Raw genomic sequence first — 26,154 nt, 5'->3', positions numbered from 1 at the left:
CCCTGGAGGTATTTGAAATACGTGTAGATGTGATGCTTAGGGACATGGTTTAGTGGTAGACTTGGTAGTGCTAAGTTAATGGTTGGACTTTATGATCTCAAAGGTCTTTTCCAACCTAAAGGAGTCTATGATTATATAAAATTTAAACTACATTCAAGATCCAGAGGCCCAGAATGTAGTTACCAAGTCAAAGGTTCTCAATTTATTCTGAAAACTCCATTCCCCGGCATCCTGAATCATGGCAAAGGCTACCACACTATTTTGGGAATAGAAGTAAAATCTGACCAACCCAGGTTTGATAAACTGGTTTTAAATTAAGTACCATCCAGAAAACACTCTCAAGCTGAAAGAGCACTAAGTGCTAAGTATTGATTACCACTTGTCCTGTACTATATGTATCAAATGAACCAAAGTGATGGAATCATCTGATGGGCCCATTATTTATTATGCACTTTTACACAAAAATGTAATAGAGTAGCTTAATGGCATGGCTTGAAATTACTTAGATCCAGACCTGTGACTCAATCATATGTTAATGTACCCGTGAAGTTAATGCAAGTAAATGCAGAATTCCCACCAGGTTCATAGTCTCCTTAAAGGGTACTTTCATTTAATAGGAACTAAACAAGAAAATGGAGAGATGGTGGGACCTGTGTGAATCCAGTGCTTCCGCCTGTTTCCACCACAGCACACTGCATCATTGGCCAGCAGCAAGGGAGAGGCTGTATGCCAAGATACAGATGGTATGCTTTTTAGCAACAACAACAAAATGTTTTTGAATTTCTCATCAGATATATAACAATTAATTTTTCGTGACTCAAGAAGATTAATATTAATAAAAAGATAAAATCTGCATTTTGTCTGAAAGGAGCACCACCTTTTCAGGCTACAAGTGCAGTCAGTGTTCAAAGAGGCAGTGCACATGCTCTGCTCAGGGGAAAGCCTACCTCACCTATGATTTGCATACCTCAGGCACCAGGTTTTCTTCTTGATTCTAAAAGCTCAATACCAGGTACCCAGACACTAAAGTACATAGATGGACATACACATCTGCTACACACAAGGAATACCACTGTTCATGCAAGTTACCACCTAGTCCAACCCTGGGAGTTGGACTAGATGATCTCTGAAAGTCCCTTCCAACCCAAATGATTCTGTGATATACCACACTCAAGTAATTTATCGCCACGACAAAAAGTACTGTGAACCCAATACAGTACTAGCTACCTGTTTTAGACAGTTTGCCGGTACTTCTGTTACTTGATGAGCTATCTCCTCTTGTCAGGACAGTTATCCCACCAAAACTGGCTGTTTTTGTTATGGCTGGCTTCAAATTTCGATTTGAGCTGTCAGAATCTGTGCTGCTCCATGGCCTTTGGTGGTCTGCCCACTTCAATTCGTTCTCCGTACTGCTCTGTCGACTGCCAGATGTCTTCCCCATGCTGTCTCTGTTACCCCTATAGATATCAGGAAACAAGGATTTATACACAAACAAAACTGTGTCAGGATAGAGTCTATCTTTAGGTATCCTGCAGTGCATCTAATGAGAAAAAGAAAATAATCTGCATTTATGAAAGCACACATGAAACAGGGGATTTGACCCCCATACTCACCTGCTTTCAGCAAGTAAACGGCTATAAATATTTATATGCGCAGCACTTCACCACTCCCCTTCTGCATATATCCTGAAAGCACTTCACCAGAGGGGGCTGACATAGCATTGCTGTTGCCTCTTGATCAGTCTCTTCCCTAAGCAAACCCCTTGCTACTTTGCTGTCCCATCATCTGTAATGTTTTTCTCATTAATTTCACCTGCCCTCTACCTTTGTCTTCATATCCATCCTCCTTATTTCTATTGCACCTTGCCCCCACTCATCATCTGCTCTGTGAAGTCATCCAAATCCCTCCCTAAACATGTGTCCTCCCAGTGTGACCACAAACTCCTCAGTGCTAATGCTCCACTTAGAGACCCACCAGCTGGGGTTTGGGTTCCCCCCCTGCATACAGTAATTGCAAAAATCTCTGGGTAGAGACTGTCCTTGAACAGCTGCAGAGCACCCAGTGTACTGTGAGTAAAACCATAGTAATCTGTGAGCAGAATCTGGAGGAGAATTTGGCTTATTTATGGTGAACCACTTACAATGCGCTGTTAAAATGACAAAATCAGCATGCTTACCACAGCTTAGTGCACCACAACCATTATCCCAAGTGGTGCTAGTAACATTGGTTTTTGGAAAGCTTTTAGAAGACATTTTCCATCCCTCTGTCTTATTTTACAGTATAATACCTCGCAAGCTCAAAGCTCTTTATACAAATCAAAAAGATGGGACTACACTTTTTTTTTTTTTGGTCCTCTTTCTCCTTGCAAACATGGCTTCTGCTTTTTATTTGGAGAACCTGCTGAGCTGTGTCACCGGGGACATGAAAGAGCGGTGTGTCAAAGATACGTTTCTTGGCTGTGATCAGAGCCTCTCACAGATGTGATCAGCAGTGCTAACCTGTTGACCTTTGCTAGACCCAAACAGTAGAAAAGCATGAAGAGGAACAGCACATAAGCAATAACATAAAAGGAGGAAAAACAATTTAACGAGAAATTGTCCTTAAGATTTAATTGGAAAGAAAGAAACCCAAGTATATTATTTACAGACTCTTTTGCACTCTTGCACTTAGAAATTGACAGTTCTCTTGTATTTACATTCTAGTGAGAAAGAAACAGGATGTTTTTGTATCCCAGTGATCTGTGGGTTTGGGTTACACAAAATTTCTTTTTGGTCCCCAAACCCGAACAGATATTTGTTATTAAAAGTGTCTGTGTGTAAGATGCCTCCTTACTCTTGCATGTCTAATGACTCTCAGATCATCAAGGCTAGGCCAAAGCATGGGGAAAAGTTTTTCTGCCTGTGGCAATGGGACACAGCTCTGGATGCTTCAGCCCCGATACTTGTCTGGTGCATTCTCACCACGTCCTCTGTGACTGCTGGGATGGATGTACAGTTGGCAGCCACACATCAGATAATCCTGCATCCTTTCCTCCTCATAATGAAAAATTATGTAATATAGAAGATGCAGGTTTGAAGTGACATAAACTATCACTGCTAACATATGCAAATTCTAATGCCTACAGTCATGTAGCGATCACCCCACTTCTGCCTAGCTGTCCTCATGCCTTACTGGCTGAAGGACATGCTTCTGAAAGCATCCATTGCTTCTGCCCACACTGCTTAACACTTGTGGTAGCTGATGACTTTAAAAGCAGCTTGGCATGTTCAGCTCTTGTTGATTTGAACTGAACCTGTGAGAGCTCAAGGTGTGGGAAGAGAGCCTTTCTAAGCCTCTCACAGGAATACTGTCACCACTAGGTTGGGTCTTCCACTGATCCACTGTGTCAAGTGAAAAAAAAAAAAAAAGTTCTTCGTGAAAACATGGATTGACTCGTACTGATTGCTTGTGGCTTGGGACAAGATTTAGGATACAGGATACATCTGAATGTTTTCTGGGCAGAAGGAATTGGAGTTTGGAAGACAAAGTTCACAGAAAAAAGGTTTCAAAATATTACTGCTTTAGATAAGAGAACTTCAATCAGTTTCACCTCATCATAATTCTACTTCAGCTTTTAATAAACGAATGAAAGGAAAAAAAGGTCAGTCTGGGCACTAGTCTGCGAAACATGCCAGTTGGATATACTAGAGCAAAATGAATTTCCACCAGTCACAGTAACCCCCAAATTGTGGTAGTTTGACCAGCTGGGCAGCTGAAAAACTCATATGGTTCCCGAGTTAATGATCTGTAAAACCAAAGGAAAGGGTCCCATTGCCACCTCCCCATTCAGGGAGCGTGCAATCAGCAGGGTAAGAACTCCATTCTCCATGCATCTTTCCAACCAGAAAAATGACATACCTGTCAAGGTCTCCCTTGGTGAAGACACAGACAGAATCACAAGTGAGAGTTACTGTGAAATGAATATTAAATGAAGTCATACAAACCTAAACAGCTGTCTTTTCTTATGGGTATCATTGCATATACTACTGTCTTCCAACAGCCTACTGAAAAATGAAAAGAAAGATTATGGTAACAGACATGGTAATTCCAATTTATCTGATCTGTGAAGCTACATTTAATATCAAGCACCATCTTCCAACTTATACTAGATTCATAGTTTAAAAGAACAAGGCTAAAATTGATAGCCATGTTGTGTGTGTGTCCCCTGCCACCACCACCCACTCCCCCACCCCCCATAACTGTGCACAGTCAAATGAACATAAGAAATGTCAGCCAGGGAGGCTGAAGGCCATGTAACATTTCCTGTTACTGAGCAAGGTAATTCTCAGAAGGCAAGGAACCATACATCTACATCCAAACGAAAATTCATAAAAATGTCACCTAATAAGAACATAAAAATGCAAGCCAGCAAAATACTGCATGTATAATTTTAAGCACTTGCTAAGTCGCTTGGAAATCTCTTCAGCTCAGAGAAATGCTCAGGTTCTCTGATGAAAAAGAAAGGCAAAGCACTTAAACACATACCTAGTTTTCAACACAGCAAATCAACAAGATCACTCATGTGCACAGAGCTAAGTACGAGCTTCAGCGCTTTACCTCATTGAACGTTGTAAGGCATGCAGCAAGAAAAAACAGTGTTCTGAGGAACGCAGCTGAAGTCTCTCTCCTGACAACAACAGCGTTGGCAGTAACAGAAGCCCAGTTTCCAGCCTGGCCCGTTACTGGTCTCCACTTGGGTATGCATCTTCCCACCAGGAAAGCCAGTCAGCCAGCTCAGGGGTTCAAGCAAAGCAAACCATGTGCAAACACCAGAACTGGCCACATTTTCCCGCACACAGGTGTGGGATCGAATGCATAAAACCAGTGGAGGCCTGGCTATGAAGCTCGTGGTTTACCCCATAAAGGTCCCCACCCCACCCTCAGCAGCGCAGTGTCTGAGCACTTTCCATACTGACTTGGGAACATGAACAACTACATGATATTTATCATCCCAATCTCTCCAGAGAGGGAAGAGTCAGTTTATGGGAGCATCTGCTTTTTGCTTTTTGGGTTCCTTTGTTGCAATTTTGATGTATTTTGATAAAACATATCTCCATAGTCACAATACAGAAAAAGTAGCAGAGGCAATATCCCTGGGTCTCAGAATACAAGGTGGTTTGATGACAGTGGCTGTTACCTCTTGAGGGCCTTCCCTCATGCCACTTTTAGGACTGTCCATTAGAGAAGCTGGTTTATACCCTTACTGTGGAGTCATTTTCCATGGGAACAGCCTCACCCATAAATACATCTGACAGACATGAGGATGGACAGAGATAGAAATACTGTGAAAGATAGCCTCCCCTTCTTCAAGGGGATGATAATGAGTTTTAAAACCTGCACAGGACAGACCTGGGATAGCACTGCTCAAACACTCAGCAGTGAAATTCCCAGCTTTTTGGTTAAAATCCTTATCTGCCATAAAGATGCACAGTTCCCAGGATCTTCAACACAGTTAAGCTAACTTATGGCTGCTATGGAGCTAACACTTCATATTTTGTAGATCTTAAACACGGTTTCTTCTTCCTTTGCTTTAAGTGGATTTATTACAATGAAAAGAACATCCAGAAGTATCACACAGTAATGCAAGGTAGCAGCTGGCTCAGATATCACCATTCCATTACTGCAATGCAGCAGCAAAGCAGGTCTGGTCTGGGGGACTTCTGAACCTTCGCAAGCACCAAGTGAAGTCAGTGCTGCCGCTCAGCCCCACAGGAAAGCATGTTAAACAACAGAAACACAAGCGTGGTGTTTCATAAATATCATCATCCAGCCACTGCTAGAGTGCTTTTTAAAGATCAATAAGTTAAATTCTAAAGGCACTCCAAAGACAGATTGGCCATTTGAAATGAAACCTTAGGTGGGCACCCCCTCCCTCCCACAATCTGCTTTTTAGACTGTAATGCAAAGTCTCAGGAAAGAAGCAGTAACACCTTATCTGCTCAGACACAATACTGCAAGGCAATCTCTCTTCCTCCCTCTTCAAGCACAAAGCACTGCAGATAATACAAATCACAAATTTGCTCAATAGTCTTCACATTAGGATAAACAACTATAGAACTATAGATAGACAAAATAATAAAAGAAAACGCTAAGTTTAACACAAAAATAAAAAGCTATTTTTTACCTGTTTTCCACAAAAAGGTTTTCCTGGGAGCAAACTGACTGAAAAATAAAAAAGGCATTGTATCAGACGTTCTAGATATGCTCTGCTGTTCCAATTCCTTCCTTGATTTTAGAATTACCTCCCCTGTTCAGGCTTAAGGGGATTTCCATTCATGCACCATTTGCATTTGCAGAAGACAAGAGGGAAAAAAGGTCAAGAATAAGGTCAGGCCAGTAAAATAAATTCCATGCATTACAACACATTGCCAACGAGGGGTCTCAGTTTCGAAACAAACTGAAATTTCACAGTCCTGAGGTCAGAAGGCGGTATGTGCAAAATACTGACCATTTGAGGGGAAAAACATTTTTCCTAAATAATGTAAGGTTCCACTGGTTTGCCCTACCACCTCAAATAAGATAGCAGAAAAGCACAGAGCTGCAGGTAAGAAGGAAAAACAGAAGGAAAGCATGCAGGATTGACAAAGTTCTTCAAAGGGAGAGAAGATACTGCAGTACTGAGAAATAGTATGTGATTTCACATTTTACAACTAGAGAGGAAACAGTCATACCCATGTTGAGATATAAAATGATGATAGACATCTTAATAATAATATTAAACAATAATAGTCTATTGCAAAAAGGTTCTCTGCTGGAGGACTTAGATCCCAAGAAAGGTGAAGGGCTCAGAAGAAATAAATCCTATGGGCAAGTATATAATTCTTTTACCATTACTTAATTTTTTATGCAGAGAAATGAAGCTGTGCTCAATTTCCCATGAATAATTCTCCTTCTTTGATTTTTTTTCTTTCCCTCCTATTTCATGTTCACTACAGAAAGTGCCTTGTAGCTGTCACTGGATTATATCTCCTTGAGGTAGAGAAGAAAGGATAGTCAGTACTTGCACTGAATTTAAACAAAAGGCTGGCAATGGGAGGAGGGCACCAGAGATCATACCCATTACTTCTGTAATAACGGGACTCAGCTCAAAGAATAGTGCAATGCCATCATTAGCTGTGCCAGATTTTAACAGCATGGGTTATGCACAGATTTGGGATCTTTCTGTTTGGAAAAGGGTGGGCTTATAACCTACTCAGAGCACTGGCCAACACCAGAAGCAACACCCTGCTCATTCCAGTGCTCCAGCAGATGCATGGGCAAAATTTTCCCTTGGCACCGAAGCCAGTGCCATCCCATCAATTTACACAAGAAAGGAATTCAGCCCTGAGAATGCAACCTGTTTTCTCTTTAAAGCTGTAATTTGCCCACCCAGCATCGGCATCAGGGAACATGTGACACCTCCCTGGTCTTCCCAGGCAAGCTCCCACCTTGCACTCCTACTAAACACACAAGGCTCTGGGCTGCATTGGTGGCGAGTGCGTCTCTCCTTAGCACAAACCCCTAGGTATCAGCAGCAAGATCTCCATTGCCAGGGACCAAATCTCCATCAGCTACAGCAGACCTAGGCTTTCACCCTGGGCCGAGACAAGACACAAACTGTTCCATGTACAAAGGATTCTAGTGGTTTTACAACTGTCTCTTTTCTCATTTTATGTACCTTACAAGGTTTCATTAACAACATGGCTGCGCAGACTTCAGCATAGTCTAACTACCTACGAGCACAGTGAAATCACCCTGTGGGCCTGTACAACTTCAGCTGTGGGGCTGCGTCTTCGCTTTGAGGTTCATGATAGGCATTTGTGCACTGACCTTACTGCACATTTCCAAAGCAGCATTATAGTGACTCTTCCAGAACAAGCAAGTAAAAACCTTTGCTAAGACTGGAGTACTGGTCTGTGTCCCCACAAAGTTACAAAAGCAAAGGGGCATGCACCTGTCTGGCTTTTTTTAATTTATTTTACTTTTCCAAGTTTTTAAAGAGACTGGGGCATAAGGCAGAATAAATATCTGGGATTTCTAGTGGAGAGGTCTGCTCCCTTTTTAGGGTCTTCATGGGAACCTCTATCAACTGCGTTAGTCTTACAAGACAGAGTCCATAACAACTCCATTTGTCTTATTGGCTGATGATGCTGGCACAGGGCCACACAAACCCTGGAAACTATGTTTCAGTACAGGTGTGAGGCTGAAAGGCAGAGAAGACAGGCACTTTTTTTTATTACATTATTCCTACTGTTAAAAATCAGATAGCTAAGCAGCTCTGGATAGCAATTTAGCTACTACAAGGTCAGGACTCACTTTCTTGATCTATAGCATCGATAATGCTCAATTTAAAACACCAGGAAAGCTTAAGTACACAGCACAGCTGCTGTCATAAACATTCTTAAAACACTTGGTTCTTGTATACCCAAAGACACTGACAATAAACCTACAAAAGGAAAAAGGTTATGTAAGATTACCTAGAAATGTGCCTCCTTGGAGACCTTTGTGTGCAAGATTTCCACGAGGATGCTCTGTATGACTAATTGGCATTTATGAAATGAGTATTTCACTCTTCCTATTTTTCAGAACCTTTTAAAGTCCTAACTGGAAAACACGAATCAGCTCTGCCAGTGCACTAGGTACACTGGGGGTTGCTGCTCTTGTTTTTAATTACATTAGCCAACCCAGATAACTATTAACACGCAGCAATATCCTGCAGTGGATACCATCAGGTGATCATTTTCATGTCAGTTAACAAGACATGATAGATCTCAGGCTTCCAACTAATGCTTATTGCTCAATTTGCAGCCACTAACAAAAGCTCTGTAGAGCAGCATGGGAATTTTAGTACCTATGGGTTTATGGAAGCCAACATGAGGCATGCCTTTGTTTTGGTTTTACTAATTTTAAACCCTCTTCTTCCTAATCTGTTCTTACTAGAAGGATAGGACAGTCCGAAGCCACCTTTTTCAAATATTTCTTTCATTACTCTCTTTAATCAGAGGGTGATAGAGATCCCCAGTGTTTTCTTAAGTAGGGGAATCATGGTTTATTTTATGTAAATGATCCAGCTCTTCAGAATACATTCTTTATTCAAAAATAGTCATAACAATTAATAACAAAAAAACAAAAAGCATGGTGTATTTCCTTTAATAAGTTCCATGTGCACGTGGGCAACATTTGTGTAAGTAATAAAACACCTACATTTTTCAGTGAATACACAATGATTACTAGAGAATACATTTATGAACGATGGTCCTTATGTGATTCTGGCTCATGAGGTTATACATTGCATTAACCTTGAAGAATGAAATTTCCCCCATGTAATTTGATTGCTAGTCTTTAGAATCAATTTTCTGCATGCTTAAAAGCCAAATGTAGTGTACCATTTACGCATGCATTTGGGATTCCTCAGTTAAATCTACAGTCTGAGTTAACGCATAGGGAAAGAACAACACGTACTTTTTTTATTCTTTTAGATTGTTTCTTTGTCTGTCTTGGACAATTACTCTTCAACTTGCTAAAAGTAATCAAAGCAGTTCAGACAAGAAACTACTGCTTTGCAAGACCCAGATACCCCAGGCCGTCTGCTCCAGTGCACTTGGTTGTAAAATTCACAAACGGTACAACTCAGTTTCAAAAAAAACCCGCCACGTTTTAAAGGTTTACAAGGAAGATTGTAGGCTTTGCAATTAAAAAACAACCTTGAAAATAGCTTTGAGCATAACAGAGTTTGTGCAGCACTGTTTTACTGTTAGCAGCCTGAAAAGTTTGAGGTGCACTTTGTAGTTCTTATTTCAGTGAGCTGGAATGATCACATTTGTTAACTAGTTATTTCTTCACTGATCCTTTTATTAAGATATCACATTAACATGCTCCTCAATCCCTGTCACTTGCTATGACTCTACACATGACTGGAGTCATTAAAACCTCCAGCTCCCCTTGTCAAGATTTATGATGGCCAACACAGCAGATGGAAAACTTGCCAGAAAGTATAATTTAAACTGACTAATATCAGACTAATAATCATAAGGACTATTACAATGATGACATTATTCATGAACATATTTATTTTTGCTAAAATCTTCCCACTTGGAAATGAAGATATCTGGCATACTACAGTGCTGCAAAAGCAAAGGAGGGACAAGGAAGCTTTCCTTGGCTGGTATGTGGGGGCCCAGGTTAAGACATTTTTCACAGCAATTGAAATATGGACAGAACTCTTTGTCCCTGTAACCAGACTGCCCTTTCTTCCTAAATCTTGGGCTGATGTGTTACCCAAGGAGTTTCAGGTACCTCAGACATGTTTAGAGAGGGGGTGCTAGGTGCAACAAGGTATAGCAGTACTCTTGACCTTCATGACCTTTGGGGACCTCTCATGCAAGCTCTCTTCATGCACACTCTAATTAGAAGTGAAGTATCTATAATCCATTTGCTAAGGTTCATAAGCAAGGCACTGATAAAGGCTTGGCTACAGCAGTGTAAACAGTATAGAGACAACAAAAATACCACATGATTAATCCCTCCCTGTCAATCTTTCTACAGCTATAATTTGCAGGATGACAAGGCTTAGGTACCTACCTCAGAGAAACCTGGGGAGAACTGGATTAATTAATGATTGCAGAGGGCTTCAAAATTATAAAGTCTTACATGCAGTAAGTAGCTACCTATAACAGGAAGCCATTGCTCTCTTTCCTAAAACTGACCAAAAAAAAAAAAAAAAAAAAAAACCAAAAAAACATTGTCCACCACCGCAGCCACGGACATCATCCTAAAAACACCTCATATCTGTGAGGAGTGCTCCACTCAAAAAGCTCAGCTAAGACACATATTCCTGTTGACATTATTAGTACAGCTTGCTGCAATTCACTGCACTATGATCTCACTAACACCTGCAACAGCAGAGAGAGAGCGCAAATGAGTGGGTATGAGAGAGAGAGGGAGAGATATCTAACATTGCTCATCTTTACAAATGCTCACTCCCAATCCATTTATACTGCCTGCCACAAACCACGCTGTTACTTAGGACTTGCCACTTAGAGATGCTAACCCAATGGACCACAACAACCTCCTGCTGTGGGCAATTAAAATGCTCACTGATTGCCTGTCTTTAAAACTCAAGCATCTCAAGACAAAACCAGCAGCACATTGTGGAGCCAATTTCAGCACACTTTTCCAGACACCTCCATTTCCAAGCCTGGCAATTCTAGCTGCTGTTTGTGATAGAAACTGCATTATTTTGGCCACAACTTTCCATATGGTATTTTTAAACAACATTTTGCCTCATCTGAAGTCTGCTTCAAAACCCAAAGATTTTTTGCTTTCACACAAGCTCCTTCGTAATAACCCAGAAACAGCAACTTTATACAGGAAACAGGATGCAAAGAGACTTTTCTTTTGCAGCCCTTGAGTGACTCAACTCTACCATATATATTGTGACAGTATTTACATCAGACTCACATGCTGAAAACAAAAAGTAACGCAAAAGGTCTCTGCTTTTACTAGAAGAGTCTCAGTCAAGAAAAAAAAAAAGCGTGAGGCTAAAAAAATCTAGATGTGGCAAGCTACTTACTAAAAAGCAAAATTCCTTATCACAACTGAGAGACAACACGCACCTTAAAACTATACAATGTATTCTGCTAAAGAAAAGTCACTTGGATGTGTGCAACTCCAAAACCAGAGCAAAATAAAAGGGTATCTAAAATAGTACTATTAGCCCTGCAACATATGAACAGTTTTAATTTAAAAGGACACTGTCAAGTATGATTTTCAGTAATAGCTTTAATTGGGTTGGGTTCATTCCCATGTTCCTCTAGCTGGCAGATCTTGCACTGAGATCCAAGATAAAACAAAATGTGGACTTTTTTCTTTTTTTCCTTTTCGGACCCCATCATTACAGTAGTATAGCAAATTATGATTTTCCTCCTCTTTCAGGAACATAAGGTATTGCTCACAGATGCTTCAAATTTAGATGTTTTCCTCTAGCAACATAGCTTGTTATGCAAGTTCTGGTTTTTTGGTAAAGGCAGGACTTATAATGCCTATTTCTTTTTATTCCTTTCAGAATAAAATCATCAACGTGACCAACTCTATCTGATGGCAGAAATACAGTTCCTAAATCGGTCATTTCCAAAAACTCCATGCAACTCCATATGTTTAACCTCTGGCTTTTCTTTGTTCTTAGTGTCCTAGTGCTACAGCACCAGTCCAAAGAAACAAAACCATGAGGAGGATCTGCAGAAGGACACTTACAAAATTTGATCCAGCTCAAAACAAATATGAAATAACATAGCTACATGAAATTATTGAGAGTGTCCATTTAAATCACTGCTCTTTGGCTGGAAAAAGAGAAGGAAAAGAGAAAGAAACCTAGACCACACAAATATGAACATTCAAAGAAACAGGATAAGCACTCCCCAGACAACATGCTGGGCCTGATCTCTCCTCTACCCTTCTCCCTGCAACTCTCATCACCTCCTTCTCCAGAGGCCAACCTCCACACCTCTCAAGCTCCTCTTAGACCATCTGCACCAATCGCCCTTCCCTGTCACCTCCAGCTCCACAGGGTCAGTCCGGCTGCGGTGTTCGTGTTGGAGGGGGGCAAAACTGTCTGACTACCGGCGAAGGTATGGCACTAAAGAGGCAATTAAAACAACTACTCACATCTTGTGCAAATATTCTCTCCCTCACTCTCTGATACTCCTCTTCTCTCTCTTCAATTGATTTACTTCGTCTGTCATCTCTAAATGGAAGAATTCTGTTTTGCTGAGCAGAAAGAAAACCAGGAGGGTTATATAAGTTGAGCTGTTAAAAACTGCCATTAAGTAACTGTCAGCTGAGAATAATAAATGTTCACTTAAACAAACGAAGCATGAAAACGATAGCTGTCGTTCCTGCATGAAGTGCCCTGCAAGGCTGGTGCCTGAGGATTTCCAGTTAGATACTGCCCATGGGTTTGTAGAGCAGGTGGCCAGACTAAGGCTTTCTGCAGGGCTTTTGTGGACCCCTTGTCCTAAAACTGGGTGTTCTCACCCCAAGCCTAAGTGCCATTGCTCTCAACTGCTAAGATTTCTTGACTCTCCTGCTGGCTGCAAGAAGCAGGAGGGCAAGCAGCGCTGCACTACCTACAAAATCAAGGAAGAAAAAAGGGAAACTAAGCTGCAAGAGCTACACTGCAAACCCTAAAAGAAACCCATTGAGTCCTATGTGCACAAGGAGAAGTCCCAGATGTTCTGCATGACAGTTTTAAGCATTTCTACACCATAAGTAACCCTCCACTGCAGTTTCGCTGGGAAAAGGGCCATTTGTGCCTCCTGATAAATCACAGTGCAGGAAAACAGCTGTGCCATGGAAGGGAGGAGAGGAGAAGAGGACCCCCGGCAAGAAATGCTGCACTGGCAATTGGGTTTCAAGTACCGCTCCTTCTCCCCCTGCACCCCAGCACCTAGAGAGAGAGGTCACGCTGCTTTCCTTTGGCTGATCCCCCTGTTCACCACACCCTGAGAATGCTTGGGGTTTGTTTTCGGAACCAAATCAGATGCAGCATAACTGGCAAGGCTGCTATGTGCAACTGAAAGTCAAGGAAATAAAAGGCAGGGGGCGGGGGGAGAAAAAAGAAAGGAAAAATCAGTCCTTTACTGAAAACATGAAGGAGAGTGGAAATGAGAGACTCACTGGCAGGTCCCTCCACAAATATAACCTAAGTAAAAAAAGCATACACTGTCATCTTACCTGTGAGAATTTTCACATAAAAGCAATACACATCAGAAAACTTTTGGGTTGTGGTTTTTTTTTTGGTTTTGATTTTTTTTTTGTTAATATGTTCCACATACACAGCTTGCACTGGATTGAAACAGCACAACACCCACTCTTAAAGGTAGCACAAACACACACGTTTCCCTGGCGCTCCCCTACTCGTTGGGCTCACCTAAGGTAAGGTAGTGTTAAGGCACAGGCAACACAGAGGGGGAACGTCTGCCACAGTACATGCACAACAAGCAAGTAAGTTTACACAGACAGTAAAAGGTGGTGAGGGCACAGGAGGAGGGAGGGAACTAAAAGATGAAACTGATTTATTTTTGGTCAAAACAATTTAGGATGGTTTCAAAAGAAAAAACAAAAATCAACCTGCCCTCACCATCACATGTTTGCTTAGGGCATTATTTTTTTAATATATATTTTTTTTCCTCTCTCCTTTTTGGGCTACATCACTTTATCATCAGTCCATACTGAAATCCAACTCTGAATAGGTACAATGGAAGGAGGAAGCTGTAGGGAGCGGAACAACTGCCATAGTTAGGCAAGACATTGAGAGATGCGACTGACACAGCCTTCCACGCAGCCCAGAGCCGCTGGCATTCCCCCTCCCGTGGGCATGCAGCAAGTCCTGCGCCAAGCAAACCACCCATGCAAACCCACACACTGCCACGGCTGAAGCGGCCACGCCAGGGCTCGATGCTACCCATGGTGGTACGTACGCCGAAGGAGGCGGGGAGGGGGACAGGGGAGGAGGAGAGCAACAACAAAAGAACAACAATAACATCAGTCAGCCCACCTTCAAAAACAGAACAAATTTCAGCAACTCTCGAACCGAGAACCAACCTGATTGTCTTCTTTATCAATACTAGAGTTATCTCGCTTCAAGATAAATCGCTTCTGGGATTCTTCACCTTTTTCATCTTTTAAATGTTCAGAAAACCTTTGCTCTGGTCTGCCAGCAAAGTAAAACATAGCAATAAAAAAATCTTTCTTTTGGTTTTGCTTTGATCTTTATTTCTCAGTGCTCTTTGTTTTCACAGAGGCATTCAGTGCAAAAGCAGTTAACATTTGTGGTCATGGTGAGACGCTGCCTATAGCTGTCTGAGGCTGCTGTATCGCTGCTAACTGTTATTGCTATAAATAGCTTTTGTTGTTGTTGTGTAGCAAGAAGCAGGAATCCAAAGTCTCAGTCACTGAAATATTTAGACCCTCCTCACTGTAACTGAAGGACAGGGAAAACAAATTAACATACTGTATGTTAATTTGCTTCCTTCAGTAGCTGTGGCCTCTGGCAACACTGCCACTCAGTGAAGCCTATCCACCTTTAAAAGTAAGGAAAAACTGACACAAGTCTTAACAACAAAACCAAGAGTTTCCTCACTCCTAATAAACAAAACAGTTAATTGGAGGGATTGATGGTGTTTTGTTTAAACAAAATATCTCACGACCATTAAATGGGGAGAATACTCCAGAACAACCATACAGTATCAATTATCTCACCGATTTAAACCCATCCAGACGTTATTTTATTTTTTTTTTTTAAAAAAAAAGTTAAACACCACTAGTTAAAAGCTCAGCATTTTCAGGTTTGCAAGCTGGTAGGACGCTGTTCGATGTTGTCACCTTGCACAAAAAGCAGCATCTCATGTCACCTCACCTTGTGCAAAAAAAAAAATATTTAAGCATCTCATGTCACCAGGCTGGTCACTGACCACACCTCGTAGCTGTCATTAAGTCACGCTCCAGCCTGCATGACTCCCAGCCCAAACGTTTTACGTCCCAGCAATGTTGATAGAGCAACCAATGGCCTCAAGAACTGGGCTGGATTCATATGCTGCTGTCATCCAGCTGAGAGTGGCTGCTACCACACAAGCTTTTTTTTTACAAAGCAGTAATATGCTGTGTCACACCATGGTTTCTCTCAGGGAATGCAAACCTTATACTCTGTGCTGAAGGAGCTGCTAACAGCAGTACCGGTAGGAGATGCTCCTGTCTAGAGACCCACATAAACAAGACACAAAGCTTCCACTGACATTAACCGACCAGTTGTGAAGAAACCAAAAGGCAAAATTCATGAAAGTCAGTGACTTTGTCACCGAAAGTCCTCTGCAGACTTTAAAATAAAAACCTCAGCTTCATCTTATTTCAGAATGAAAAATTAAGCCAGATGCACAGATCAGTCACCATTTTGTTGCTATAGCATTCAGATTTAATTAGCAATGGATTTCAAGTTGAAATACAGCACATATTCGTGCCACAGTTACAGCCCATTACAATTCACTTTCAGATGTGCAGGGAACGTTTATAATGAACCGTTAGCAATACAGTATTAAGAGACAGCAGCTCTCCTGCCTCTCTTTTTGTAGGAATTTGAAGGAGTCACACTTCTGCTCACAATTTGCATTTTTGCCACAAAGCAGCAAAACATACCAGCTCAACTGCCATAGATCCTGAAAAATTAAGAAAACTTTGTCACAACCCATAGGTGCTAGCACTAACAAGTATAGGACCCAACACACGAAAGTCAGCAGATTCTTCTGATGCCCTACTAGCTGCCTTTTGGGAAAGTCCAGAGGAGCATGGCTTTCTGCATAGTTCTCTAACCTAATGGGTCATTCATGATGCTTCCTCATAAACAGAAAGGCTACAAAGCTCCATTAATGGATTGCTAGGTGGGTTGTTCTGCCTTTGCTCCCATTAATGAGCCTACACAGCCAGAAACGAAGATTCATTCCCTCAAATACTCTGATTTGACAGGACCAGCTGAAGAGTGTTATTTTTCTGGTTTTACAGCCTAAAGCACAAACAAAAACTCTGCAATTGTACTATCAGTGTAAAATACGTTGTAAACTACCTGCTGAGCATCTAATAAACTATATACCAAGCATAACAACTAAATGGGAATTTACAACGTAGAGGAAAAAAAGGTAATAAAAAATTAGACAGAAAAAAAATCTTGAAAAAGCAATTTGGGAAAATGTGTCCTTGGAACTACTCACTTATTTAAATAACAACATGGTTTTCATACGTCATAGCATTCTTTTCATTTTTAAATCCCATTTTCACTTTATTTACTATTTATAAATATGCTTCTACTTGTCAGAAGAGAACAGGAAAAGCACAAGGTCAAGCCAAAAGCCTGAAATAATGATCTGGTATGTACCTGTTAATAAAATTAATCTACAAGCCCAGCAGGTGACTAATCTCTAGCTGTTGAAAGAGGTTTGCTTGGGCAGAGAGACTCTACAAATCTACAGAGCATCACAGAGCTACCAGCATCATGAGAAGGTCCTTCCCTCCCAGTCATCGCTGCAACTCTGGGTCACCATTACCAGTGAGGCTGCAAACAGCATGACCAGCACAGTTAATAAGGATGAAAAGCTTGAGGGAAGGCCGCCAAGTGAAAAATAGGGTACCACAAATACCTTCAGGCACGCCAACCTGCAGGCCTCCCTCAAACATTAAAAATCAGAGAAGGACATTTAGTTGAAAGAAATGTAAACTAACTGTTTTAAAGCAGATCTCAAGACTCCAGTGATATTTACACGTTTTTGTGGTTTTTTCTTCAATACTGCTTACAGCATCTTCTTTTATAACACCTATTGCAAAAAGGTATTATCAGTAGGATACAGGTGGCAAACAATGTTTAAAACCAAGAAGTGGAACCAAACGCTCTAATCATTTGGGTAGAGAAGGGGTTGACTCTGCAAAGATTTGTGTCTCGTCCTCTGATAGAGGTCAGTACAAGTTCTGTATTCACAGCTTTAAAGTTTCCTGTAACTGTATAATGCATTTGCTAAAAGAAAGCAGAGATATTGTGGCTATTCTGTTAGAGAAATCTGTTGCATCAGTTTATGAATCCGCAGGTGAGTCGTCTACTTGGAAATGGATGAAGTTAACATGTAATTCTGAGTAAGATGCAGTATATTGTCAATACTAATACACTAATACAGTATATCATTACAGTAACACAGCAGATGCAGTGATTTCATTTCATGCGAGTCCTAAATTAATAATAATCACATTTACTTCTCTTCTGAGCTTTTTTAGTCCTAACACTGTCAGTAGTGGAGTCTGCACAATATACCAGATTGTGTCCACAAGTGAAGCTATCGAGCTTATTTTCAGTACTGACATAAATTAAGGTCTTACTCAAGTCAAAGCATGGTTTACAATTACTATCACAAACCCATGTAAAATCAGGAATTTACTCACTATTGTCACACTGGTTACCTAATTTACATCTTCAAATCCTAACCACACCTCAGTTTAATTTTTAAGTGGTAACAATGGGATTTGCATACCCTTTTTGAAGAGACACCAAGTACTTCTGAAGACCCTATCACTAACTTGAGTATTCTACTTAGGGGTCCACTACAAAAAACCCCAAACAAAACAACCTACAATACCTATCCATATTGGCAGATTGACCCTGGCCACACAGGCCACCCATTTACACGCCAACAACTGCTTGCAAGAAGAGAGCCAAGTAAATGTATGCTTACAAAGAGTGTTGCTCGCCTGTATGACCTTCAGTATTTAGCCCCCATGTTTGGAATCAGTGCATTGCTTGAGAACACCATTACTCCAAAAAAAGCTTATGGAAGAAATACCAGTTCCCTTTCAGGTCAATAGGATTTTTGCAATCTGGGGGCTGTACTGAGAAAGCCGGGAAGTATGACCCAATTACACCTTAAAGGCTCAGAAACCAGCACACAAGGAGGGGGAATCACACAAGATAAAAATATGTAAATTTTGGGGTGTTTTGTTTGTTGGTTTGGTTTGGTTTTAGCTGATATAACCTTTTGGTCATCCACATTTTTATTGCTTGACAATATAGGTGGAAGCAAAACACCTGTGCCATAAAAATGCAACTTCACAAAACCACAACTGCATGTGAAGTCATTTAATATTTCCTCAAAGTTGTTAGGTAGCTCAGTTAGTCTTCTTTCTGGTAACGTGTTTCAGAACAAAACACCTGGCACATTTCTTTCTTCCCGGTAAAGCTCTTGATCAGGTGCTACAAATGCTTTAAAGAAACTAGATCTCAGAATGAGTTAGTGCTCTTTGCCATGCATCCTCAGGTGGCTGCACAGCCCCCTTCTCACCCCCAGACCTGCCAGTAAGCGTAGGCACTTTCAACAGCCAAGACAGCCTCCCTTCTCCATCCTGCATGGCAAGGTAGCACCCTGCTATTCAGGTATGTGCCAGCAGCATCCCTACAGGGAATCAGCTTCAGTAGGCATCCTGCAGCATCCAAGCCTTTCACCATGAAAAGCTTCCCAAAAGTCTCTGAATATTTGCAGACTTCTTCAAAGTCTGTTGACACTCAAAATCTTTGGAAACCTTTTCCTAATCCATTTTCTTTCACAGCGAAAAGAAGAGGATGAATTATGGAATAACTTTCTGGGGAGTGATCAGTTTAACCAACTGCCAGACACAGTATGTACCAGGCACTGTTAAGCCTCCTATCCAGTGTTTTTGCCTGGTTCCAGAGCACTTCTGCATACTTCACTGAAATATCAGGTCCAGACTTGGGGAGAGTATTCAAGCAAAAATCTCAGGGCAATACTGATTTCCCATTTCTAGTGGCTATGCTCTTCCTCATGTAGCCAATGATCATTTCAACTCTTTCAGGCTCATTTTTATGTTGGGAGATCATTATAACAGTCACTTCAAGATATGTGTTAAGTTTATTATCTCTGTGCTTGGAATACTTTAACTGTGAGGGGAACCAAGCACTGGCACAGGATGCCCAGAGAGGTGGTGGAGTCTCCATCCATAGGATGGTCCTAAGCAACTGGCTCTCGGTGGCCCTGCTTCAGCAGGGTCAGGGGGGTTGGACAAGCTGACCTCTAGAGGTCCCTTCTAACTTCAACCATGCTGTCATTTTGTGAAACAGAGTCAGATATACAGTAACAAATCTATAGTAGAACAAAACCCCATCCTACCTTTTAGAAGTTTTTTGTGCCTTCTTTTTCTTTCACAAATTGGCCATTATCATTTACCTTTCTCATTTTATAGTTACTTAAAAGCCACCTGCAGTCCTTACTTAAGCAATGCCCAGCAAGGATACCCTTCTGGACTCAGTCTTTACAAAGAAGCCCATATTTTGGAAACAGTAAAAAAGGACTAACCAGCAAAACATTTGTGTGTGTCAGAAAGGAAAAAAAAAAAAAAAAAAAAAAAAAAAAGAAAAAGATTTTGATAGCAACAACCATTATAATACTTTTTTCTATCACCATTATGGTGACCTTAATGTGAGATGCTTCCATTCATTTCAAGAGAGTTCTTCTCAGTTTATCCCTGTATGACAGAAAACAGAGTTTGCCCCTCAGGCATATTTTTTTACATGGACTCTTTAAGCAGAATTTCCCATTATGTGCTCATTTAATGCTTTTGATTCTAAGTCAACCACTGTAAGTAGTAATGAAAAAAAAAAAAAGCCCCAAACCTTAAGTACCTTAACCAGATATTCACTATTTAATCAAATTACAGATTTTAAAACATAATGCAGTGTGGTAATAGCTACCAGGATATACAGACTAAGGAAATCACAGGGCATTTCCTTGCGTCTGCCGTGTTAGAAGCAAACTAATGCAGTTTCATAGACCTCTATTTGCATGGGAGACAAATACTGGGGGCGGGGGCGGAAATCGGCACTTATTTAATATAAGTTAATTAGCTCTGAAATAACCTGCTAAGAAACAGGAAACACAGATACCAACCAAAAGGACAAATGGAAAGAGACAAGCATGAGCTTTGAACGTTACGGTTCCGAAGACTTAGTCACTGTATTAGCAGAGCACACAAGCAGTCTGGTATTGTCAGGGCTGACATATACAGCACATAAATCTTTGTTATGAGGCATGTGTTTCTGAAAGCTCCACAGCACATAGGCTGTTGCAAGATGCCTTTCAAAAGAACCAACAATATCACCATGTGTGGAAAAGATGGGTTTGCCAGTACAGCACCTGATGTAGTTAAAAAAAAAGAAAAAATCCAAACTAGCAAGTGCTATAGCACATTATTTGCAAAAGCCTCGTAGGTAACACCAAAGCAGCTGTCTGGAGGAATACAATATAGGAAAGTGAGTTCAAAAGTGGAGATCGCTGTGGTGAGCAAGAGTATATATATAAAAAAAAATTCAACTTCACATTTGCAATGCAACATTCATTTAATGCACATAATGGGGGGCAGCATGCTAATATTCCTCTCCAGAATGAATGGCAACACAAAATGAAAAGTAGGTAGGGTAATGGGGCTAGGAAAGGGCAAAACACCACCTCCAGGTACCCGCAGGATCATCATCCAGCACACAAAATAACTGACGAAACATTCTTACACAAGGATGCCATCAGGAGAGCAATGGGACAGAGGGGGAGAGAAGTGCTGCTGCCAACCGGATTCAGAGAAGTTGTGAAGATTAGGACACTCTTATGCAGGTTTTCTGATGGTTTAATGGTGTTTTCCTGTTATTTGTGCTTGTCTTTAATTAAACTGACTGTGCAGTCCAACATCACGTTGGCGTCTATTCTGAAGACATGCTGTGACACAGTATGGTGGCAGCATGGTGGCCTTTCTTGTTTTGCTAGTTTGTGACTATCTACTACATCTGCCTGCTGTGCTGGTTGTGGTTTGATGCTGGAGGCTCTCCTAGGGTTCTGCGTTAACGCCGCAGTAAAACTACGTTAGCATTGCTGTTTCTTTCCTTTACCTTGCAGGCCAAAACGTTATTATCTGCATTACAAATGGTTGTTTTGATCTTGGAGGCACGGGAACATATTCTGAGAGTTTGAGAATTTACAGAACTTGGAAGCAAATATCATTGTCAAAAGGCCCCTACTTAATGACATAAGACAGAATTCCAGCCCAACAGGTTAAATTACTTGATTTAATTCTCTCAGAACTATGTTTTTTCAAGAATGACGGCCTGGAATTTCAGCCTTCAAATAGGTTTCATGTATTTAGGGGTTGATGGATGCTAAAACACAGTTTCAAAAAGCCAGAGTGGGAATTTAAATACAGATAATTGTTAAAGAACAGAGCAGTTACATTATTACAACTTAATACTTCAAACACTCAAGATGGCATTTCAAGCATTTGAAGGTAAATGCCTCATTAACAGATTGCTGCTTTTATAATATGAGTCACTAAGAACTTCTCTCATGATGATAAAACGCAAAAGCCATCAAAAAGAAAAATCAACCCTGTACAAGACAGTTCCTTCAAGGTGCCGCCTTCTCTGTAGCACACGGGCAAAAAACCCCTCAAATACTACACTTTTCCTGCTTAAAGATTGCATATTCTTTAACACTTTTTTTCAGAACAGCATCTGGACTGTAAACATTTTGCTTTTCAAGATGCTCAGTCCAAGCACTCCAGCAGCATGATTTCAGTGGGGCTGGCACCGGTAGATTTTCCCATTAGGAAAACAATAGCGAAGCTGAAGGCTGCAGGATGGATCAAGTCGATGTGCACCGAACCTCCTCCTTGCCAAGTTATTCTGTGTGTGAAGCAAGCAGAGGGCCAGATCCTGAAAGCTTTCAAAGTACACAGTATTTAAAGAACCTGATCTAATGATGAGGCATCATCGCACAACTCATGACATTAATTTCAGGTTTAATCTACACGTGCAAAAAACACAGTACATCTTGACTCCCTGAGAGCCTGCCTCAGTATGTTGCCCCAGTATTTTGGGGCCAGAATATGAGAATCTAGCTCGGAACTCAGGGGAGAAGCCAGCAGGCCAAGGCCACGCTGAAATACCAGTTCTGCTAGATGGGGCTGAAGCACAACACCTTCTCTCAGACAGGGACCATTTTAGGAGCTTCAGGATGCTGTGCTGTCCTCCTGCGATCAAACCTAAGATTATTTCTGTATCTGAGGGACCAGCTTCTCCTGCTCCCACTCTCCTGTATTGGATTTAGTTCTTGATATTCAAGATGTCTGCTGAGACTGAATATCTTGCACAGCACCAATTTATTTCCAGCTATTAGAGGCTCATAAGTGGTAGCATAGTTTATTACAGAATTCATTAATATTTGATTTTAAGGATGTGGCATACCCTGTAAGTGGCTGCAAATTACAGTGTTGCATAACTGCTGTGTTCTATTTAAAATTACATTTTTTTTTATTTCAGAAGTTCAAAATTAACAAGGAAAAGAGAGAGAAAAAGGAAGCAAATTCAAGATTTGAAGACTACCAATAAAGGCAAGATGGTTCCCCAAAAGCCAACAAGCTAACAAAGAAACTATTAGTCCTCGTACAATGCCCCATGCATGCAAATTAATACCATAAAAAATACTTGTGCTTACTTCTACTTCAGGCCATGAACATTTTCCCCATCTCCAGCAGGAAGACTCATGGATCACCAGTCATCCCCTGAACAAACACTGGCCTGAAGAAGAGTGCCTGGTTTTAATGAACTGTCAGAGACAGCCTCACAAGGCTACCTTGGAAACAGCCAGCACAAACAACTGACTGCTTATAAAGACAAAGCTTTCTCAAAACTCCAAACAATACTTTTTTTCATTTCTAGTGATCACATCATATTTTCCTACATTAAACATGACACAGGCAAGCATAAAAGGCAACTACTAAAAGCAGTTTGGACCATCTCTAAAATTCACTTGCTCATATATCAACACCTCATTCCTGAAATGCCCAGATTTAAAGACATTATTTCACCTACTACTGACATACAGTTAACTCTGAGGAAAGCATAGGGGCCGTTTCAGGTTTCCAGATCTCCCTCCAGTGATTTGAAAGTATAAATGACCAAACAGCACCTTGATTGATGGGACTTTCCTGCTACAGCTTGGACAAGCACATAAAGACGAGGGTTAATTACTCATGCGAGGACGAGCTTTCCTAAACCGAACTACCTACTTGCGATTCCACAGTACTCTCTTCTTGAGTAACCTCCCATCTCTTTACACACAGCAGGTGAGAATAACCTTCTAGGTGTATTAAAACTTACACTATTAAGTGGTGTGATTGTAAAGCTTCAATAAGAAAAAAAAATTAAAAATGCCAGACGTCTTGTGATTAATGCTTAACTAATATTTCATTTCAGTATAGGACAGCTGTAAAGTACATGTCCACCTCAATTATAAACAATTTAGTTTTGATAAATTACATTAGATGAAAATTTAATATTGGAGCTATTAGAACTGGTTCATTAACCCTAACATCTCATTTACAGAGTAAGTAATTTCCATGGGTCCAGTACATGGCTTACACTCATTGAAGTAAGAATGAAGTCAGTATCTAAGGGTCAAATTCAGCTCAACGTGAAATGCAGTCAGTATTTTAAGGGTCAAATTCAGCTCAGCTTCAAGTGTACCAAGTATCATTTTTTTTCTTTTGTATCTTTCATGTAAAACAGGCACGTGACTAAAATGAGAGTGCTTGCTCAGAAAAAAACAGCTGTCGTAATTCAAGTATCATTAAAATAAAGAACATAAACATTAAAAAAAAAAAAGAAAAAAAAAGACGACGACTGGGAGAAAAAGCAGCTCAATTTCTTCCAGATGAGCATCAAGCAGTGAAATGATGAATGCACACAACCTCAAATAATGCATTTATCAGAACAGTGGCAACTTTATGTCCAAAACAAATGCCTGTAGCATAATAGTAAGATATTGCCAAAATCCCTACCAGTTTTTAACATATGTACACCCTGAATTACTTCTCCAGTCACCATGTGACTAGATAAGAGAAAGGCAATTCCTCCTGCCATAAAAAGCTGAGGCACTGCAGTGCACGAGGAGGCTCAGGCCCCTGCTGGAGGCAGACATGTCCTGAACCTCAGTGCAAAATATCTAATTCCCCTTAACGTTTTTCTGAAGCGTTTCATGGGAAGTTGCCCACTTCTTGCATGTGAAAGCCTTCCCCTGTTCGGTGTGCAGGGATGCACTGCCCAGCTCCACAATGGGAAAGGCCAGAAAGGAGCTGAAGGCTAAAACCTAAACATCTCAGCAATGACTACTGTGACACTGGGCTCTTGCATCCTAAACATGATTATTATTGCACTGAAAAAAGTTTCCTTCTAATCATGTTTCTAATTTAATCCCAGACTGAAATAAATTATTTTCATGTGACAGAAGAAAGAAATCCATGAAAACCGACATAATTTGTTACTTACATGCTACATGTTACTATGCAGCTACATAAGCTCATAGTTATTATTATACGTTATTGTTTTATTGATGTTCGTACCAAATTCTTAGTTGCATAATTAATTAGTTAAACTGGAACAAAATGTCTCAGCCAATTACAGTGTTATTTCTCAGTTATACAGTTTTTTCCATTTTATTTGCATACATCTACTATGTACCTTTATATTTCTCTTCACATCTGTAACATATGATGCCAGTACACTGATAAGGCAACCAGAATTGTAAACCAGAGGGAAAGTATAGATGTCCCCAGTTTCTGCTTGTTTCTAAGTAGTCAAGGAGCAACTATTCTGTAGTGAAGATGGGAAAAAAGTAATTACAACAAGAAATAGTGGAATGGAGCTCACTCCATAGTGCCTTGAAGTAATGCAAGACTCCAATGAAAAAAACAAAACCAGAAATAATGGTGTTCACATGTTTTCCTGCATCGTATGGCTCATAAAAGTGATTCTGACCTCATGAGATCATTACTCTGTGTACATACATGATAACCCAAGGATAGCATAAGGTGCTTATGTGCAGATGCAACACCATGCAGCAAACCACTTGCCAGATAACTAGTGTGTATTATGGGGCAGGTGGGGACAGGATGGGGACAGACACCCAAAACCACGCTTCAAATGTTCTGGCAAACACCAAGTTGCTTTGACAGATTTTACAAAGAAGAGATCTACGTGTTCAGGTACAGAGTTGTAACTACTACCATACACCTAACTAACTAAAATAAGAGCCAATATGAACTGCATGTGAAAAATCTTTCCCATCAGCAAACAACTCTTTAAAGAAATTGAAGTCACGTACACAGAATACCTTACTCAGTCAAGGAAAAAGGCATACTTCTCTGCATTCAGCATCTCAAGGAAGTCTTGCCACTTTAGCCTCCAGTTTAAAAAATGTCTAAACTACTCCTTATTGAAATTGCCAATGTTCAGTGAATGCCATTTTACTGACATGCCTGTAGGACCCAGTACCGAAGTTCAGATTCTTATCTTAAGATTGTTAAATGAGCACAGCACAGCTTTACTAGCATAGGTGTTATCTACAGCAACATCACTCGGTGTATACACAATAGAAACCTGAACAGAACTTCTCTTCTTTGCTTGCGATTCAAACCACCCCCTCACAGAGGGGACAGAACAACAGATTGTATGGCATAACTACAAAAGTCTTGTAAGTTATTCAAGTACATACTGTA

The 26,154-nt window shown here is 40.7% G+C and overlaps 1 protein-coding gene across 11 annotated transcripts in view; it reads right to left on the bottom strand.

Annotated features, from left to right (window-relative positions):
• ARPP21 (cAMP regulated phosphoprotein 21) overlaps positions 1-26,154 on the bottom strand; it is a 144,227-nt gene that overhangs the window by 64,796 nt on the left and 53,277 nt on the right. For 5 of the 11 annotated variants that reach the window (XM_040593020.1, XM_040593019.1, XM_040593017.1 and 2 more), the window contains exons 10-14: positions 14,620-14,728; positions 12,682-12,783; positions 6,164-6,201; positions 3,984-4,043; positions 1,225-1,457 (exon numbers count right to left, since the gene is read on the bottom strand). In XM_040593020.1, coding sequence (XP_040448954.1) covers positions 1,225-1,457; positions 3,984-4,043; positions 6,164-6,201; positions 12,682-12,783; positions 14,620-14,728 — 542 coding nt within the window. The remainder of the gene's footprint in view (positions 1-1,224; positions 1,458-3,983; positions 4,044-6,163; positions 6,202-12,681; positions 12,784-14,619; positions 14,729-26,154) is intronic. The other 6 variants (XM_040593021.1, XM_040593023.1, XM_040593024.1 and 3 more) reach the window with 4 other exon arrangements.

Source organism: Falco naumanni, chromosome 4, assembly GCF_017639655.2.
Source record: "Falco naumanni isolate bFalNau1 chromosome 4, bFalNau1.pat, whole genome shotgun sequence".
Taxonomy (NCBI): domain Eukaryota; kingdom Metazoa; phylum Chordata; class Aves; order Falconiformes; family Falconidae; genus Falco; species Falco naumanni.
Note: the sequence above shows the minus strand (reverse complement) of the source record. Positions and strands in the feature narration are given on the sequence as shown.